Source organism: Lynx canadensis, chromosome F1 (assembly GCF_007474595.2).
Source record: "Lynx canadensis isolate LIC74 chromosome F1, mLynCan4.pri.v2, whole genome shotgun sequence".
Taxonomy (NCBI): Eukaryota; Metazoa; Chordata; class Mammalia; order Carnivora; family Felidae; genus Lynx; species Lynx canadensis.
Genome location: NC_044319.2, coordinates 53,195,594 through 53,212,771, shown reverse-complemented (window position 1 = coordinate 53,212,771; position 17,178 = coordinate 53,195,594). Strand labels below are relative to the sequence as shown.

Below are 17,178 nucleotides of genomic sequence, written 5' to 3'. Positions count from 1 at the left end.
CATTATGGAATAGCCCAATGAATGCTTTGAAGTAGCACTTACTATCTCAAATTATAATGGACAAAATGCCTTTCCCTGACTATTTATCTGGAGATTAAAAATTAGAAACAAACTGATATTGATAAAGTATATCAAATGTCAGGGCACCTAGGTGGCTCAGTGGGTTAAACGTCCGACTCTTGGTTTCAGCTCAGGTTATGATCTCACTCTTTCGTGGGTTGAACCCCTGCATCAGGCTCTGTGCTGGCAGTGTGGAACCTGCTTGGGATTCTCTGTCTTTCTCTCTCCCTCCCTTTCAGCCCCTCCCCCACTCACAGTGTCGCTTTCTCTCTCAAGATAAATAAATACACTTTCAAAAACAGTATATCAAATGTAACTGACATTGACATAGGCATTGATTCTGTTTTCCAAATCATATTTTTATGATTCATAGGTAGACTTTGGCAGTCCTTTTTAACACACATTTACTCCTGAATGTAATGTTACTTGAAAGTGTAATTATAATGAGTTTTGTTATAGTATGCTTCTTTCCTCTAAAAGAGAACATGATTCCCTGTAGGGAAATTCAGGTAATTTGCAGCCACCATAATCTCCACTACACTGAAATGTTAAATGCTTGGCTTTTCTCCATGCATTTGCCTTTCTCTTCTCTACAACTACTATCTCCTACTCTTTTAATTCAGTGCCGAGCACTTGAATGATGTTTTCTTTTCTCCTTCGACTCTTGGACTTCAGGATTAAGCTACGGTCAGAATGGTCCCTCTGAGACATCTCTTTATTTCCCTCTTCTCATCCTGATCAATTCATGAGTCATTTTCAGTTGGTGTGCCCTTTTCATTGCCTGTTACTAATATTTCATATATATCGCATTTTAAGGACTACCAATAGAGACTTACTTAAAATGGCAGCAAATTCCAGTTGAAATGTGTTGATTTTATTGAGTTTTACAGAGTCATATATGTGAAAGGTCATCCAGTTCATGTAAATCATTTATGCCTGATGGCAGTCGATGCTTTCCTTACAGATTATTTCAACCAAGCCTCTTAGTAAGTTAGTCTTCTTTTTTTTTTATTTTTTTTATTTTTAAATTTTTTTTTTTCAACGTTTATTTATTTTTGGGACAGAGAGAGACAGAGCATGAACGGGGGAGGGGCAGAGAGAGAGGGAGACACAGAATCAGAAACAGGCTCCAGGCTCTGAGCAGTCAGCACAGAGCCCGACGCGGGGCTCGAACTCACGGACCGCGAGATCGTGACCTGGCTGAAGTCGGACGCTTAACCGACTGCGCCACCCAGGCGCCCCAGTAAGTTAGTCTTCTGACAATATGAAAAATGCAAGACCTAAGAAATAGGATGTAGACAATTATGGATTCAGATATTGCCTTCCCTCAAGGTAGCCTGTAGCCCAATTAAGCAGTCAATACCATCATGCCCACAGCATACAGTTGTGGAAACTGAGGCACCTAGAGTTCAGAAAACTGACCCATGACGGTGTTAATAAGTAAGAAGGTAAAGGATTAGAACCCAAAGGAGTCTAACTTCACATGCTTCTCTCCTAACAGCGAGGCTACACTCCTTTGGTACATGAATTGTAGAAATATTCAAAATGGAAATACTTAAATATACATTCCCACTTGGAGATGTGTATATATATACATACATACATACATACATACACACACACATACATACATACATACATACATACACACCGAAAGTTTCACTGGGCTTTGAGCTACTTATGTCATTATTTTCCCTATGTGTCAGAGGCCTGACCCTGTTTCTCTGGCCCACACTTCTCAGCCTGGGTGCCCAGACTTCTGACCTCACCTAAGCTGATCTCTGTAATAATAGATGAGTTCCTCCAACTCTCTATGCTTCAACTCCCTTACCTGTTAAATGAGCAGATAATTGCAGTGACCCGGGGGGTTTAGTGAGGGTTTTGATTGTGTTAATATCCAGGAAGTCACAGGAGAAGGTCTGCAAGTGGTGTTCAGTAAATTTCAGCTAGTATGTTATTTATCTGAGTAATCAACTTCTTTAAAAATAACTCCATTTCTTATCAAATATATTTGATTAATGCACAGAGTCCAGTGAAAAGAGTAAAAATGGAACAACAAAATCCCCTGAGTTTTATTTTTTGTTTTACTTTATACTTCTTTTTATTGCCTTGATGTTTGAACTAAACACTTTCAACATATTTCTTTCATTTTAAGAACGACTGCAATGGTTTCTACCACTTTTACATCTTTCAGATACTGTTTCATCTTCAAAGTCATTCACAAATTTCAATGTGCTTGGCTGCAGCTCTTATGTGATGGGAGGGCACAGGGCTTGGTATTAAAGTTGTGGGTTTGTCTCCACCCCAACCTGATAGCTCCATTCACTGTATGAACATTTGGTTCTCTGAGCCTCAGTATTTTCTTACCTGTGAGGCAGGAATAATTATTCCTGTCCTGGTGATATTCAAGGTGAAATCTCTTCACTTTTTCACCAACCCTTTTCATGTTGTTGCTAATTCTGTCTCCCAGAATCTCATAACTAACTATTTCTAACATGCGTAGGGTAATCACAGCTGCTCATGGTCCCCTTATGTAACATACAAGAATCTGAACTTGTGTGCCAGTGTGACATTATTAGTAATTATAATATTAATATCATTTAGAACTCTTTTTCTTGCAAGTTACAGAAAACTCAGTTCAAGCAGGCTTAACAAATGAGCATTAAGTGGCTCATGTAAATAAAAAATCAGATGTAGACTCAAGGCTATGAGATGAGGTTTCCAGGACCCAATTTCTTTTCACCTCTAAGTTCTCCATTCTCAAGCACTATGTGTTGAACAAAGAACTACCAGCAGTAAAAATGAAAGTTTGAGTTCAAGGCCTACTTTCCATTAGCCTAAATGAGGTCACATAGTCAATTCTGAGCAGCTAACATTGCACAAGGAATGTGGAACTGTGTCCAGGAGTAGTCAATCCAGGTGAAGAAAATCCTAAACAAAGCACAAAGACTTGTAGTAGCCAAAAGACTGGTTTCCACAAGGAAACCTTGAGTTCTGTTATAAAAGGAAGTATGAGTGTACTCTGAAAGATAAACATAGCAGATGTAGAGTTGCATGACACAGGCTGGCAAATGTGAGTTGAAATGAGCCGAATATTTCTACCTATGTTCCATATGGCTCTTTAAATTGGCCACCATACTCATATTTCAGGGCTAGACACAGCCCTTGAGGACAAACTACTAGTGAATTAGATTAAGCCCATTGTCCTTCCTTCCTTCACTTAAGGCCCCATGCCTCCCACTCTCACCTTTCTTGCCCTTCCATCTTTGTTTTCTTTCCCTAGTTCCTCATATCCACTCCTCCTGATTGGTGATGACTTTGAAGTCCTCTGATTTCCCAAAGTAGGCTCTCTACCCAGCGCTCAGTTCTACCTCCTCTCCCCTTGATTCTGGTACCCCAGTAGCTTCAAAATATTCCTCTACTAGACCTGGCCCCATGCTCTGCAAGGCCAACACATACCATCCAATTTAAACACCTGTAACAGACTCCCTGGCACACCTTCCTTAATCTATCAAAAATTCCTAACTGGCTAGCTACTCCGTTGCTGTACTGTCTTCTAGTGTTCTTGGCTATATATAAAGTGGATACCACTCAGTTCAGTTCAGAAAGATTCTGTAGGGAAAGGACAATTTCTATTTCTGTATACATCAATTTTCTTTTTAGCGACTATCCTTATTGCAAATACCCTCAATCCTCTCACCGACTTTAGTACACCTCTGTGGTGACAAATGTCCTCTCCTTTTTCTAAGATGCATCCTAAAATATTTTTCAATGGTCATTGCATGTCTTATATCAGACCAGCTAGAACACAAAATGAAGAAGAGAATTGGGTCTCATTTGGGGAGGGGGGAGCATTTTATTTGTTTGTTTTTATTTAATAAGAAAATTCCAGAGAAAGAACAAGCATTGCTTCACTTCTACCGGCCATACTTAGTCAGGCATTTGGAAAAAAGTCTATAAAATATTTATTGTTTACACATCACATTAATTTTTGTATTATTTTAATAATATTCTGTAACTAGAAAACAATTGCCTACACAGTGAAGTAGATGTTGGGGGCTGAGATACTCATGGATTTATGAGGAAGGGCCTGTTTGGTCCGATGACACTTTGGATGGACATCATGAACAGGATAGCCTGACATTTTATGGAGCACTTTCATGGGCTTTGTGTTCTTTAAACAGTATTTAACAAACATCAAACACTTACAACTGGAAAAAAATGATTAAAAAAGGAAAACACTCAGAGACATAAACCTTACTCTCAAAGGGCTTACATTCTAAGTGAGAAAGTAAGATATTCAGGTGAATTGGTATTACAAGGGTCAAGGTCCCCTTTTTCAGTAGCAGGAGTAAAGAGAGAGCATCACCAGGCTAAGTCAGTCCGCCACTGCGGTCTCTGACCTTCATTCTTAGATGATTCCTCCCTTTTTCTTTTGATCTCTCTATTTTATAATCTTTAGCATTTTCCCATAAGCTTTTATCAAACATATATGGCTTCAGTGGGGCTTAGATCTTTCATCACATTTCTTATCTACAAATCAAGTAAATATCAAAATTATGTAAATCCCCCATAGCAACCAAATAGAAGATTGCAATCAAATAAGTATCTGAATCTTATCACTAAATTGATGTGGAAACACAAAGGGCTTTGAAGCTGAATCCTGGAACAGCTCCAGCTGCAGAACATTATTGCTTTAGCAGAGAGCCCAGACTATTGCTCTAACTCTAAATGAACCAGTTAATTTTTTTGTTTGTTTAACCAGCACCTACTTTGTGCCTGCCATTATTTGAAGGATACAGTGGTATCTTTTAGATATAGTATCTTTTAGTGCTTTTTTGGAGCTTATGTCCTAGAGGGGGAGACAAACAATAAATAAACAGATGTAATAAAACAGCAGATAATGTTGAGGGCTATGGGAGAAGGAAGTAATTTGAGGGAATATGAAGTGATGGATGTAGTATGTCGATAAAGTGGCCAAAATCTTTTAAAATGTAGCATTTGAGGAGAAATCTGCATAAAGCAAAAGAGTGGCACAGGAATGTCTCTGGAAAAACTCACCTGCCAAATGAGCAATATATATATAAAAATGTAGTTCAGTATTCATGAAAAATTAATATAATAATTATATATATTAGCCCAATTATTTGACATATAGATGAAGTCCTATTCTTTAAGAAAGGGAAAATTTTTGACCTTTGGCATTGTTTGAATTTTTCCAAGAATCAAGGGAAGAAGCTTTAGCCGCCATATGCTCCTTGTCAAATGCTGTTGAGTCTTAAGGTTGCTTCTGGTCAAATAAAGTAGTTCTCTAGGTAACCCATTTAATCTTCTCAAAAGCCTTCAAACCTAGCTGCTATGTTTCCCATCTTTAAAGATCAGTAGATCAAGGCAAAGAGAAGCTAAGTCACTTGCCCAAGGTCATCAGCTAAGGAGTAGTGAGGTCTAACAACATGCAACTTCTACTATAAATGGCTTGCCATTCTTATTTATCCTGAGAACTTATTGAACAATTACTGGGCTGTGTCATATTCTGAATACAATAAACACTATTCCTTCATCAAATTATGTTCAATCTATGTGTAAAGACAAAACCAACATACCTCCAAAACACTACAGAAGTGTGAGGTGGGGTATTCTATTGGCACATATGGTGAAGTAGTGTAAAATTAAAAAAGCAGAGTGGGTTGGTGTGAATGTGAGCTAAATATGGCTTGGGGCTAAACCTTATTTTGGATCTAACCTTATTTGGATCTAACCTTATTTTTATTTTTTCTACCTCTGTTCATATAAGAAGCTGTTGCAGAAACTGGGATAGTTAGCCTGGAGAAGAAAAGACTCAGGGGGGATTTGATAACTGTCTACAAATATTTGAAGAACTGTCATGTGGAAAAGAAATTAGATTTGTTCTATATCTCCCTAGGGGTGCAAGTGATGGAAAGAAATCACCACAATATAAGAAAGGACTTTTAAACAAAATAAGGAAAACTCTAGAGCTCTAAAGATGGAATGGGCTCTTTGAGAGATGAGTACTCTGATCAACTAGGCAAGGCAGCCTCTTCAATGACCTCTTGTACAAGGGAATCAAGAGAAAGATGGATGGATAGCTGGGTGGATGGATGGATGGATGGATGGATAAATGGATGAATGATTGGATGGATGATGGATGGATGGGTGGATGGATGGATGACATGAATTTTAAGATTTCTGCTAAGGCTGAGAATATATGATTATCAGAGATAAATGAAATTTCGATTAATACTGAACTGCTTGTGAAGTTCATACCTCCTTTAGAAAATGTTTTCTGCTTTTAAAATTTTGGAAATCATATCTACAACTCCACATGTTACTTCCAGTTCTTAATTGATAATAAATAATCCTCTCAAGATGTACTTTATTTCTTGCTTGCTCTTTCTAGGTCTCCAGCCATACACCAACTATAGCTTCACACTTACAGCTTGTACACCTGCTGGATGTACTTCAAGCAAGCCTTTTCTAGGTCAGACACTGCAGGCAGCCCCTGAAGGTAATTAAAAAATATCCATGATTTGGGAGGAGAAGTTTTCATATGGCATTTTGAAGTGAATTCTATAAACCCTTTCATGTAAAACAAAGAAGGAATAAAGTCGATAGGTACAAAATAAAATTGTATTCTACTCTGCCATTCTTCAGGTTTGGTTCAACTATAAGCCACCCAACACAAATTTTGCTTTCACTTCTTTAAACCTCTTCAGTTTACTTTTCTGTGATAAAAATTATTATACACTTTGATATAAAATTTCTCAAAAAAATCAAAAATCAAACATCTCTGGAATGCCGGTTATATGACAAGTACATGCTCACTGCTGGAGCTGACTTAAATATTCACTATCATGAACTTGTCATCAAGTTGAAGACACAGTACAACTTCCCAAACTTACATAAAGACAGAGAATCTGAAAAGTGATGTTAAGAAAAAACAAGTGTTCAATAATACTGTAATAACGTATGGTGACGGATGGTGACTGCACTTACCATTAAGTAATGTGCAGAATTGCCAAATCAATATGTTTTACATATGAAACTAATATAACATTGCATGTTTTTGTTGTTTTTTAAATGTTTGTTTTTGGGAGAGAGAGAGAGAGAGAGGGATTGAGCAAACAGAGTAGGGGCAGAGAGAGAGGGAGACAGAAGATCCAAAGCAGGCTCTGCACTGAGAGGAGACAGCCCAGTCCAGGGCTTGAACTCATGAACCGTGAAATCATGACCTGAGCCGAAGTCAGACGCTTAACCCACTGAGCCACCCAGGTACCCCAACATTGTATGTTAACAGTACTTCAATTGAAAAATGAACAGAATGCTCAGGATAATCTGAACAAGGAGAGACTATAACTCATCATGAAAATCAAAAATATTTTGTGGTGCGAGTGAGTTCTGAGATGGACCATGAAGAACAAAGATTCTAACAAATTCACAATAGAGGAGAGGAAGAACCAAACACAGACTGAGGACATGTAAAGTGGGGCCATCACCTTGGAAGGCAAATTGGCAATGTCTATTAAATTTAAAATGTTAATTTTCCATGACACAGCAGTTTCACATTCTTGTCTATGTCAGAAAATCACACTTTCAACAAATGCATAAGGAGACACGTACCAGGATGTTTATTGAAGCATTTTTGTTTGTTTATTTAATGGAAAACAGTTGGAAGTAATTTAAATGTCTATGAGTAGGGGAATTGGTAAATAAATTCAGGTATAGTCACATTATGAAACTCCATGCCTCATTTTAAAAGAATGAGACAATCTAACCATATAAAGAGGAAATTAAAACTGCAATAGTGCACAGTATCTTTTATGTATAAAAATGCTTAGGCAATAATATTCGTTTCTATAGGTAAATAAAAATATAGAAAAAATTCTGGAAGCATATGTACATAACAACGGTTACCAATGGGTTGAGAACTGGAGTGGGTGTTATCATGTACTTTTAGAAGAAAGATAACCTCAGAAGCTTGGGTTAGTGATCAACTAATTATTTTGTTCATCTTTATTGTCTGCCTGTTTTCAATGTGGGGGAAACAGAGGCATACATGAGTTTATAAACAGAAATATAATGTTAATTACCATTGGAGAGTCCTGAACTGCTTGTCCATTACTCTTCTAATGAAAGGGATTGTTGTACCTCAGAATATTAGACCTGAACTTCCTACCAGTAAATGGGGAATAAAATGGAAAATTCCACATATGGGGCATATGGCTCCTCACCAGGATTTCACTAATGATGTTTTCTATATAAAGAATGTTTCATGTCAAAAAGCTTAGTGTTCCTTTGAAAGGAAGAAACCAGCAGTGGATTTTTTGGAAAGGTAAACTATCAAATGGATACTTTGATGATAATGGATAATTTCTAAAGGATCTATCAACCATTTTTGGCTGCAACTCAAACCTGGTAAAATAACAGGGTCTCTTGCTTCAGTGTACTCATCAAATCCGTATATTTAAATTCTTAGAAAATATGCATCTATTTTCCCACCTTTCCCCCCAAAAAATTATTTAAATAGCTCAGATTTCATGACTGAAAAAATTACATGCAACCACACACGGGAGTGTGAGATGAGAAATGTTTTACTTGATTTCTTTTTTTTTTTTAACTTTATGCACCTTTCCTTTAACACAAATAACTGTGCAAAGGAATAATAAACGAAATGGGCTTTCCCCTGCAGAACAAACATGGATTTAGAATCCATTTTCTGGCGGTATAAGTGCCATTTGTGAATAACCTATATGTGACATAAATGTAGTCTGAGTACTTAACTTGGGGGTTGGAAGAGAACAAATCAGGACTCACATTAAGTTCTGTTGTACTGTAAAGTGGAAATAAACATGTTATATCCCATTAAATTAATAATCTAAGCATAACTAATTATAAAATGCCTGAGTAAATCAGACATAGTTTGAAGGTAAGGTCTCACACTTGAGTGTCCTAAGGGAATATGGAGAGAATTAAAAGAAACATCGTTTCATAGCCACCCTGAGCTCCTCTTACTTCTCTCATTTTCAATCCAGGGGAAAAAAGTTAATGTATATTACTACCCCATTGATAAGTTGGACATAATTCTCTACAATTTTATCCTCATAGAAAATTGTGTACTTTTAGTCAAATAGGAAGAGTTCAAATTGGATTTTTGTTCCATCTTTTTAGAATTGCTGCCATACCAGCCAACTCTAATTAATTTTACAGTTCAATCATGCAAAATTGCAGGCGTGTTTACCTCTAGCATTGATAACGCGGAAAGGAAAAAGGAAAGGAAGATGAATCTTTCTCAGTCACATTCCATATCTCTCGTCCTCTCACCTTTTTTTAACTGTTAGATTCTTCCTCTATTCTTCGTACTTGTAACTACACGGTCTCCCTTGGAATCCTCAAGTACAATCTCCCAAAGTATACAGCTCTCACAAAGTCTGCACTCATTCAAGGCCTGTGCACCCACCAGTCTATAGATGTTTTTATTAGGTGTTTTGAAAATACTTCAGCCTCAGTATTCAACTCTTAAAATCTCTCTCCTCACTTCCTAACTTACTTTTCTTTCTTTTTTTCCTCCTTCAGGTATAATCATCCACCTCATCACCTAAACCCCAAAATGGGCCTTCTTGATGTTTCTCTCTGTTTTTTTTTTTTTTAGGTTGTAATATGTAGTCCTTCATAAAATCTTAGTAATTTTAAATCTTAAGGATTTTTTAAAAATGCTTTCTTCCTTTCCATCCCTTCTGGTGTTGCCTTAGTTCAGACTCCTATAACTTTTCATAATTTAGTCTTCCTGCCTCTAGTGATTTCTCTTCTTCCTCATATTCCCATTCCAATTCTTTCCTCCCTTTTGCCACGTCACCTCCATAAAATCCCATTTCCTTCCAGGAAAAAAAAATCCACATCTTCTTAGTAAAGCAAAATAGACCCCTCAAACTTTAAACTCTGCCCATCTGTTGAATCTTTCTGTCTTCCTCACATGCCCTCCAGTGTACCAGTCATGCTGAAGTACCTGGAATTCTACCATACTTACCCATATTTCAAAGACTTTGTGTGGCTTTCCCACAGTTTTGATTTCTTTCCCTACATTCTCACTAACTCAGCTAACTCCCAGTTTTTCAAACTTGGGCTCACATTTCTCCCCTTCTAGAATTCTCCTGCTTCCCCTCTATCCCCATATTACTCCCAGTCTGTGTCGATACCCTTCCTAAGTGCTCTAAAGCACTATGTTTCCTTTTCTTACAGCACTCAGCAAACTGGATTATAAATTTTTATTTGTTCATTTTTATTCACCACAATACTATGGGGTCCTTGAAGGGTAAAGACTATTTGTCTTTACCCCCACATCCACAGTGCCCAACACAGAAAGTGACCCAAAATTGAGTGGAATGTTGGACGAATAAATTAACAATTAATAATAATCTAAAAGTCAAGGCCTCCATGACAGAAGCCAATACAGAACAGGGTCCCTTCACTAGCTTCCAAAGGAAAGTCAATCCACAATAAATGTTGGGATTTTTGAATTGGAATCAAGATCTGTAGAGAAATAAGCAGGTAATATTGCATGGCACTCAAAACAAATTTAAAACAAATCTAGTAGACATGTCCCTTTTCTGGTAGCTATTATTGCAAAAGATCTACCAAGATTTCCTTCTGACCTTTTCTTCTCATACCTCTCGTGTAGTTTACCTGCCCCCCACCTGCCTTCTAGGTGATTTCTCTCATGACCACCCATTTCCTTCCCTTGAGTTTTCTCAATTCTGTCCTTCTATTATATACGATAGGTTTTTTTCTGATGCCACCTGAGACTCATGCTCAGAGAGGAAGGCAGATTCTCCACTTGGGATTCTTAAGACATTTCACCAAAAGTGGGTCTTATTCTATCAAAGATTTCTGGCAGTTGCTAAGATAATCATGTCCCCATGCCATTATACAAATAAAACCATAGTACTTAGTATTTTTTACACATTTCTGTTTCCTCTTATAAATCAAATCAATGGACACAGAATTATTACCAACATGACCAGAGCTTTCACCAACTTGTATAAATATCAAACTCAATTTTTATTTAAAACATGAAGCAAACCCAAGATTTTGATTCATGTTATTTCATTAACTCTATATCCACAGGATGTATTTACTGATTCAAAGTGGAAACTAAGCAATAGACTTTCTAGCACCTTGGTGATTTTGTATACACCCTCCAAGGTGAAAAATATGGGACTCCAGGAAGCAGATTATGAACTAAAACTTACACTTTATCTCTTAAATCAACAAACTAATATCATCTTTGAGTCAGAACTCTAGATGATTGATTCATCTACCAACTGTTGGCAGAGAAACCCAGACATAACTGTATACTATGATTGGTGTATTTATCCAAGTATCTAAGAGTAAACTTTCAGAACAAAATGAACACTTTCTTCTCAGGAATAAGTTGTTCCTTAGAAAATTAGCAAGTTTGAGCCATTTAAAAATGTATCCTGATTCTTTCAGGATGTTGCTAAATAAATTGCCTTTGAATGTCCTGGAATTTTTTCTTTTAAAAGTGTTGAAATATTATCCCTTACTGGATAACTTACACCGGAGATACAATCAACCAAACACTATTGATTACAGGGAACCTAATATTGCATGAGTTTTTAAAAGCTGAAGAAGAGAGTTACAGTGTCTATTCAGAGCATACCTAGATGACAACATGAAATGGTAGGATTGATCTTCCTCATTGCCTAGGTTCTCCGTCAATATGTCTGTGCATCTGTAAGAGTGCTTGAATGTTTGACCTTGAATAACAGTTGTTTGTGTGTATATTTTAACTTTTATGCAGAAGAGGAAATTCCTTGTAGAAACAAGCCAGAGCTTACTCATGTTTATATTTCTAGAACTAGAACTGACTATAGTGCTTAACATAGTAATTTGCAGGAAGTATTTGCAATAAATTCATTTATTCAATATCAGTTAGGCATTGTGCTATCTATCCCTAAAGATACACTGACAAAAATACATAGAAGATTCCTGCCCTCATGAAGCTAACTTTATATTGAAGCAGGAGAAAGAAGTAGACCATGCAGTGTTAACAACATAGAAATAATGATAATATCAAGAAAAAAAGATTATTGTGTTATGAGTGCTAAGAAGAAGTAGAAAAAGACATAGGATAGAGAAAAACTAGGTTATGATCACTCTAGAAAATGTTACAGTTATAATTAGAGAAGGTTGGTCAAATAAGATCTCCCTGATACGATTATAGTCACACAGGCCACTGAACTAAGAGGATAAATTACAAAAATGTCATGTTGTCATGAACAAAAGTGTTCCAGGCAGAAGGAATGGAAGTGCAAATCTCAGAGGTGACGAAGAACAGGAAACATTCTGAGGATAGAAGGAGTCTCTTGCGGTTGGAGCCAGGCAGGCCAGAGCCAGAAAGAATGCAGGACTATACAGATTACCATAAGGGATTGGAATTGTGTGACTAATTTCAAAAGGGCTGTATATTTTACAAAGATTACAATAACTTATGTGCAGACTTTCTTCACTTTGCAAAGATTATGATGAAATAGAGAAGGGCAAGTTTTGAAACAGAGTCCAGGTTAGAGGCTGTGATAGAAGTTCATGAGAGAGAGCAACATAGCTTGGATCAGAAGAGGTGGACATAAAGGTAGAGAGAACTGTGTATATTCAGGGTAGAACCTGTGGGATTTGATGACACACTACACTTGGGGGTGAAAACAGTGAGAGCCTCAAGAATAACATTTTGTGGGTTTTGACCAAGAAAATGGTCCAGATTGGGAGAGGAATAGATTATAACAGAAAAACCAAGAGTTCTGTTTTGGATGTTTTAAGTCTTTCATACTTAATTAGTCATCCAAATGGAGGTGTCAAGCTGACGGTTGGGTTCATGAGTTTGAAGCCAAGAGATAATTTCAGTCTAGAGATCCATATTTGGAAATGTTCGACATAGAGATGGTATTTAAAACTGAGACTAAATGAAGATCCCCTAGAAAGAAGGAGTAAGAAGAGGGAAGAATAAGGGAGAGGAGAGAGCCTAGGTCTCTGAAGCACCACATAATTTTGAGTTCCAGTAGGGAAAGAGGAGCCAGTAAATGAGAAAAAGGATGAAAAAGAGCATAGCACATGGTGTCAGAGAGGCAAAGGCAAAGTATGCTATTTGCTGAATTTAAAAATTCAGGTAAATACTGTATTATGATTACTTCTACATATTCCACATAAGTAGGTATCAAAGTTTAAAATTCCTGGATAGTCTTTGAGGCCCCTCGGTGGCTCAGTCGGTTGAGTGTCCCACTTCGGCTCAGGTCACGATCTCGCAGTCTGTGAGTTCGAGCCCCGCGTCGGGCTCTGTGCTGACAGCTCAGAGCCTGGAGCCTGCTTCGGATTCTGTGTCTCCCTCTCCCCCTGCCCCTCCCTCACTCATTCTCTATCTCTCTCTCTGTCAAAAATAAATAAACATTAAAAAAATAAAATAAAAATAAAATTCCTGGATAGTCTCTCGGGTCTTGATTAAAGTCAGAGTAACAGCCAAGATAGAGAAATTTTCTACCACTTAATTGTCTGGCATTCACTTTCTAAAGGCAATTCACAAATGAAATAATCAAAGCATTGACAAATATATTTATACCCAATTGTCTATTTTACCTCAAAAGTATGGAAACTGTATTTTTTTACTTTACCATGAAATTTTCTATCAACAAAATAAAACTATCATAGTATGTGAGGTGATGGTGTGACTTTTGATAAGGTGTATATTTTACTCCAACAATAAAACCTCATTGTGTTATTTTTTCCAGGAGTTTGGGTGACACCTCGACACATTATCATCAATTCTACGACAGTGGAATTATATTGGAGTCCGCCAGAAAAGCCCAATGGCCTCATTTCTCAATATCAATTGAGTCGTAATGGAACTTTGGTTTTCCTGGGTGGCAATGAGGAGCAGAATTTCACTGATAAAAACCTGGAGCCCAACAGCAGGTAAACTCAAAGAAAACTTTACCAATCATATAGTTAGAATTTTACATTTTTCAGGGTTGAAAAGTGTGCATCTTTAAATGAAACAATATTTTTGAGAGAGCGGGGAGGCACAAGTGAGTGAGGGGCAGAGAGAGAGAGAAGATCCCAGGAGGTGCAGAGAGAGAGACAGAGAGAGACAGAGACAGAGAGAGAGAGAGAGAGAGAGAGAGAGAGAGAGAGAAGCAGTGCTCACTCAAAGCTGGTTCATGTTTTACCCACAGCAAGGCTTGTGCTCACCCAAAGCAAGGCTGGAGCTCACCTAAACTGGTACCCAAACTCACCTGACGTGGGACTTGAGCTCACGAACTGTGAGATCATGACCTGAGACAAAGTCAGATACTTAAAGACTGAGCCACCAAGGCACCGTCTAAATGAAACAATACTAAATTAATAGGTTAAATAATCTCCTCTTTCATTAGCCATTTCATAGCTGATGAGATCTTTTCATTCATTTCAGATGTTGAAGACTCAAGTGCTAACTCATTACTTTAGCCTTCAGAGTACATGACATTTTTAATTTATTTTTTCAAGTTTATTTATTTTTGAGAAAGAGAAGGGAATGGGGGGAGGCAGAGAGAGAATCCCAAGCAGTCACCACACAACACAGAGCCCCATGCGGGGCTCAAACTCACAAACTATGAGATCATGACATGAGCCAAAATCAAGAGTGGGGCACTTAACTGACTGAGCCACCCAGGTGGCTCATGACATTTTAAAAAAATGTAAGTAGTCTTCTATTTGACAGAAGAGCATGAGGATTTTTAAGTATATAAAATACACAAAGTATTAAGCTTTAGAAATTATCAAATTATCTTCAAAAACATGCATTCTTAAACCAGCAATAAAAGAGATTTAAGGAGTTTTGTTTGACATCAACTACCTTTTCTTCTAGCATAATGTTTTCTCTGCTTGCTACACTATATATAGATAGAGTGATTTTTAGGGGAAAAAGTTCCGCATATTTGCAATTCATTCCCATTCATTTCTCAGCAAAGACAAAATATATCTTTGATCAACAGATGTTTTATTGCAGAGAGTAGAGATCAATTCAGTTTTATTGTGGAGAGTAGCAGATCAATTTAGAAACATCTTCCTCTGAACATCTTTCCCTGAACCCCAACCCATTTAAAAATGGGAAAGATTCATTTGAATCCTCCACAATCTAGTGGCACACTCCAGGACTTTCCTGAAATCTGTATGAAAAGTTATTGATTACTAGAGGGTTAGGAATAAAGTGAGAAGGACAGAAATAAGACAGTCTGGAGAGAATGATGCATGTTCTGAAAAAAACTATAAAGTCAATAGTGAAGGTTCTGGACAAGGAGCAGAGAATTTGCATTTTGTCATTAACTGTCGACCAAACAATGGAGAGAAAAGCCAGAAATCATCATTCGCATCTCTTATGCATTGCCTTATCACAATCCTTTCTTTTTAATATAGATACATTTATAAACTGGAAGCTGCAAATGGGGGTGGCAGCAGCTCTAGTGATGATTACATTGTACAAACACCTGTATTCACACCAGAGGAAATCCAGCCTCCGTGTAATAGCACAGTAATCGGGCCTTATTCCATATTTGTAGCTTGGACTCCACCAGGTAAATAAATAAAACCTGTGTGTGTGTGTGTGTGCATGTGTATACGTAAAACATTTCAGAGAAAGTTCATTTGAGATAAGGATGGAAATGTCTGAATTTAGTAAATGAGAAGGAAATAATCTGTCTCCTGGGTAAATATAAACAGAATAATCTAAACCACATTGCTGAGTCTATACATATGTAAGTATATGCATATATACATATAGATACAGATGTAGATATGTAGATAAAGATACCTAGATACCTACATATATACTTTTCTATCAAAGTAATACTTTCTTTCAAGTACTCAAATCTGTCTCCTTATTTAAATGTATATCCAAGGTAAGTCGTATAGGCCTGAATGACCTAAACATTCATTCTACAGGACTTCCTAGATTGGATCATTGATGTTATATGATCTGGTCTTTATTACAGCAGTGAATAAGGAATTCAGAAAGACAACAGTCTACTCTATCCATGTCCCTCAGGTTGTGACCAATTATGGTAGCTGAGTTTTGCCTCTCTGAGCTGTATAGCCTCCATTGTGCCATTTAGTCACTAGCGACTTGCTTTTGTGGTTTAGTGTGTTATCATATTTTGATGTAAGCATCATCTTCAGGTACAAATCTGAATGCATTACTGTGGAGTAAGGATTAAAGTGAAATCTCTTTGACCTGTCTTTAAACATAAGGAACATAGGGAAATTTTAAGTACAATGTGTAATGCATTAAAGTGTTAAATTCACTTCAAAATATGTGATTTATGTTTAATATCTAATCATTAGATAAAATTGACACAAATTTCTATTGTCTCCATCAGAATAACATACACTGAAAATAATTGGTTAACAGCCATGTTGACCGTCGGTAGGTCCGTTCCGTAAAATAATTAGCAAAGATACATTTTTCATTTACTTGAACAATTATCTCTGTCAAAACAAAAGAGTTAAGCTGGCATTTGGAAGAAAAGCTTCCAAATTCATTCTATGTGGCCAGCATTACCCTGATACTAAAACCAGATAAAGGCACCACAAAAAAGATAACTGCAGGTCAATATCTGGTCTGATGACCAGAGATGCAAAAATCCTCAACAAAATACTAGTAAACTGAATCCAACAGTAAATTAAAAAAATCATTCACCACAATCATGTGGGATTTATTCCTGGGTCACAAGTTTAGTTCAATATTCATAAATCAATGTGATACATAACGTCAATAAAGAAAGGATAAGAACTATATAATCATTTCAATAGATGCAGAAAAAGCATTTGACAAAGTACAGCATCCATTCATGATAAAAACCCTCAACAAAGTAAGTTTAGAGGGAACATACCTCAACATAATAAAGGCCATATATGAAAAACCCACAGCTAACATCATCCTTAATGGAGAAAAACAGAACTTTTCCCCTAAAGTCAGGAACAAGACATGGATGTCCACTCTCACCACTTCTATTCAACATAGTACTGGAAGTCAGAAAGTTGCAGGATACAAATCAATGT

At 37.0% G+C, this 17,178-nt stretch overlaps 1 protein-coding gene across 1 annotated transcript in view; it reads left to right on the top strand.

Annotated features, from left to right (window-relative positions):
- The window catches only part of USH2A (usherin), a 739,358-nt gene that overhangs the window by 594,086 nt on the left and 128,094 nt on the right, over positions 1 to 17,178 (top strand). Inside the window, exons 55-57 of the mRNA XM_030302386.1 lie at positions 6,479 to 6,586; positions 13,875 to 14,058; positions 15,538 to 15,695. Coding sequence (XP_030158246.1) covers positions 6,479 to 6,586; positions 13,875 to 14,058; positions 15,538 to 15,695 — 450 coding nt within the window. The remainder of the gene's footprint in view (positions 1 to 6,478; positions 6,587 to 13,874; positions 14,059 to 15,537; positions 15,696 to 17,178) is intronic.